This window comes from Camelina sativa, chromosome 2 (genome assembly GCF_030686135.1).
Source record: "Camelina sativa cultivar CO46 ecotype springtype chromosome 2, ASM3068613v1".
Lineage (NCBI taxonomy): Eukaryota > Viridiplantae > Streptophyta > Magnoliopsida > Brassicales > Brassicaceae > Camelina > Camelina sativa.
The window spans coordinates 21,163,968-21,166,843 of NC_141881.1; the positions used below are offsets into that span (position 1 = coordinate 21,163,968).

The 2,876-nt window shown below is 39.8% G+C and overlaps 1 protein-coding gene across 1 annotated transcript; it reads left to right on the forward strand.

Moving 5' to 3' along the window:
* LOC147948981 (uncharacterized) lies at positions 1–1,545 on the forward strand. The gene is made up of 5 exons (XM_087469424.1): positions 1–143; positions 219–343; positions 508–680; positions 829–1,026; positions 1,177–1,545. Exons 1-5 carry the CDS (start codon positions 1–3, stop codon positions 1,543–1,545), a joined length of 1,008 nt encoding a protein of 335 aa, XP_087325550.1.
* The last annotated feature ends 1,331 nt before the right edge of the window (positions 1,546–2,876 follow it).

Here is a 2,876-nt window from a genome sequence, read left to right on the forward strand (position 1 = left end):
ATGTGGTCTTTGTTGACCAAGTTGTACATGGAAACGTCTCTTCCGAATAGGATCTACGTACAACTTAAGTTCTACTCTTTCAAGATGATCAATACTCAGTCTATTGATCAGAATGTTGATGACTTTTTAAAGATAGTTGATGAGTGAGGAAGCTTGGAGATTGAGGTCGCTGAGGAAGTTCAGTCTATCTTGATACTTACATTGCATATTCATTATAGTCAGCTGAAGCACACACTGAAGCACAAGACTCTACCTATTCAGGATGTTTTTTCATCTGCAAAGTCATTAGAAAGAGAGTTAGCAGAGCTGAAAGAGTCTGAGAAAGGATCAGCAACAGTCTTATGTACCACAGACAGAGGAAGACCATAAGAAAGAAGTAAGAACAAAGGCTCAAAAGTGAAAAGTAGGAGCCGATCAAACTCCAAGACTCGTGTAACTTGCTGGTTTTGCTGAGCTTCAATGTTGGAAAATACATTAAAGAGGATGTTCCTGGGTATGTTCATGCAGATCTGTGGGGATCACCAATTGTGACTCAGTCTATTTCAGGTAAACAATACTTCCTCTCCATCATTGATGATAAGATTAGGAAAGTTTGGTTAATGTTTCTTAAATCCAAAGATGAAACATTTGACAAGTTCTGTGAATGGAAAGAATTGGTACAAAACCAGATGGAAAAGAAGGTAAAGCCACTGAGAACAGATAACAAATTGGAGTTCTGTAACCTGAAGTTTAGTGAGTATTGTGCTAAGAACGGTATAGAGAAACATAGAACATTTACCTAAACAAAATGGAGTTGATGAAAAAATGAATAGAACTGTGATGGAAAAGGTAAGGTGTTTGTTGGATGAGTCTGGACTTGAAGAGAAATTTTGGGTTGAAGCTGCTGCAACTGCAGCATATCTGATTAACAGGTCTCCAACATCAGCTGTGGATCACAATGTTCCTGAACAGTTATGGCTAGGAAGAAAACCAGGTTATAGTCATTTGAGGAAGTCGGGTATGTTGCATACGTTCATCAAAATCAAGGCAAGTTGAAACTAAGAGCTCTGAAAGGAATGCTCTTGGGATATCCTCAAGGAAAAAGGATATAAGATTTGGTTACTTGAAGAGCAAAGGTGTGTTGTGAGAAGGAATGTTGTGTTTAATGAGAATTTGGTCTATAAAGATTTGTTTCAGGACACTGAACGAAGTGAAACAGAAGATTCGCCTGCAGCATCAGAAACTATGGCTTTGCCAAAGAACCTCGTTGTTAAGGATACCGTGGTGATTAAAGAAGGTGGAGATGCTACGGTGGTATTAAGTGATTCTGAAGAGGAATATTTTGAACCTGAAGGAGGTGTTTTTGACAATATTGGATTGGAGAATTACAAACTGGCAAGAGACAAGGTGAGAAGAGTCATTAAGCCACCTACTAAACTCACATATTACAGTCAGTTTTCGTTTGCACTATGTGTTTCAGATGAGATAGATTCAGAGGAGCCAGGATGTTATCACAATGCAAAGTTGAGTAAAGATTGGGATAAATGGAATCATGCCATGTCATAAGAAATGCAGTCGCAACTGAAAAGTGGAACATGAGATATCTTCGACAGACCTAAGGATGAAAAGTATGACACCCCGATTTCATGGACATGCGGAGAGGTCTAAAAGAATTGATTTGGCCACCTTTGTCACCAAAGTGCACTTATCTTTTCGGTCAAAGGTCTTGAGAGAACTCTACAGTTAATGGTGACCTTCTGGGAAGTGATTGTCAGAACTGTGCGAGTGCGGACAAAACACAGGAAAATATCATGTGGTGATTTGTAGGGACGGTAACAAGTCTTTAAAACCTCCCGGACATAGCAAACTGGCCGTCGGATGTGAATGGGCTCACAGGCATAGTGAGAGGACGTGAGGCCCATTAAGCATGGTGGACCCATGAGCCAAGAGTGGACATGGGGTCCACTAAGCAAGATGACTGTCGGGGTGTTACAAAAAGGTTTTAGGCTGTAGATGGTTGTATTAGAAGAAGGCTGGGATTTCTGGAGTGGAACTAGAGAGATACAAGGCGAGGTTAGTTGTCTGTGGCTTCACACAGAGAGAGATATTGATTACCATGAAGTATTTGCACCAGTTGTGAAGTATATTTCCATCAGAGTATTGATGTCCTCGGTAGTTAAAGAAGACATGGAGCTGAAGCAGATGGATGTAAAGAAAGCATTTCTACATGGATGATCAACCTCTATACATGAAACAACCATAAGATTTTGAAGTAAATCCTGGTAAAGATCAAGTCTGTCTGTTAAAGAAGTCGCCCAGACAGTGGAATAAAAGGTTTAATGCTTTCATGTTCAGTCAGAGTTTTAATAGGAGCATGCATGACTCATGTGTCTATGTGAAGGAGGTATGCCCTGACGAGTTTTTCTATATACTATTATATGTAGATGATATGTTGATAGTGGCTAGAAACATGTCTGAAGTCAACAAGGTTAAGAAGGTTCTACGCTCAGAGTTTAAAATGAAGGATCTAGGAGCAGCTAGTAGAATCTTGGGAATTGATATTAAGAGAGATAGGAAGAATAAAACTTTGTATTTGTCTCAGTCCAATTACTTAGGAAAGGTGTTGTGTCGGTTCAATATGAATGCAGCACGCTCTGTGGACACTCCTATTGGAGGATATTTCAAGCTTTCATCTGTCAAAGCAGATAGAGAATGTGTAGATACAGAAAAGGTTCCATATGCAAGTGTTGTCGGCAGTATAATGTACACTATGGTTGGAACATGACATGATGTAGCTTATGCTATTGGACTCTTGAGTCGATTCATGAGTAAGCCTGGAGAAATGCATTGGGAGGGTATTAAGTGGGTAATGCGATACTTGATGGGATCTTCATACT

What these genes read in the sequence shown, in the direction of transcription:
- LOC147948981 (XM_087469424.1), top strand. Translation starts at nt 1, where the DNA reads ATGTGGTCTTTGTTGACCAAGTTGTACATGGAAACGTCTCTTCCGAAT. An exon ending in AAAACCAGATGGAAAAGAAG is followed by an intron (nt 681 to 828) that starts GTAAAGCCACTG and finishes GTGATGGAAAAG; the next exon opens with GTAAGGTGTTTGTTGGATGA. An exon ending in ATACGTTCATCAAAATCAAG is followed by an intron (nt 1,027 to 1,176) that starts GCAAGTTGAAAC and finishes GATTTGTTTCAG; the next exon opens with GACACTGAACGAAGTGAAAC.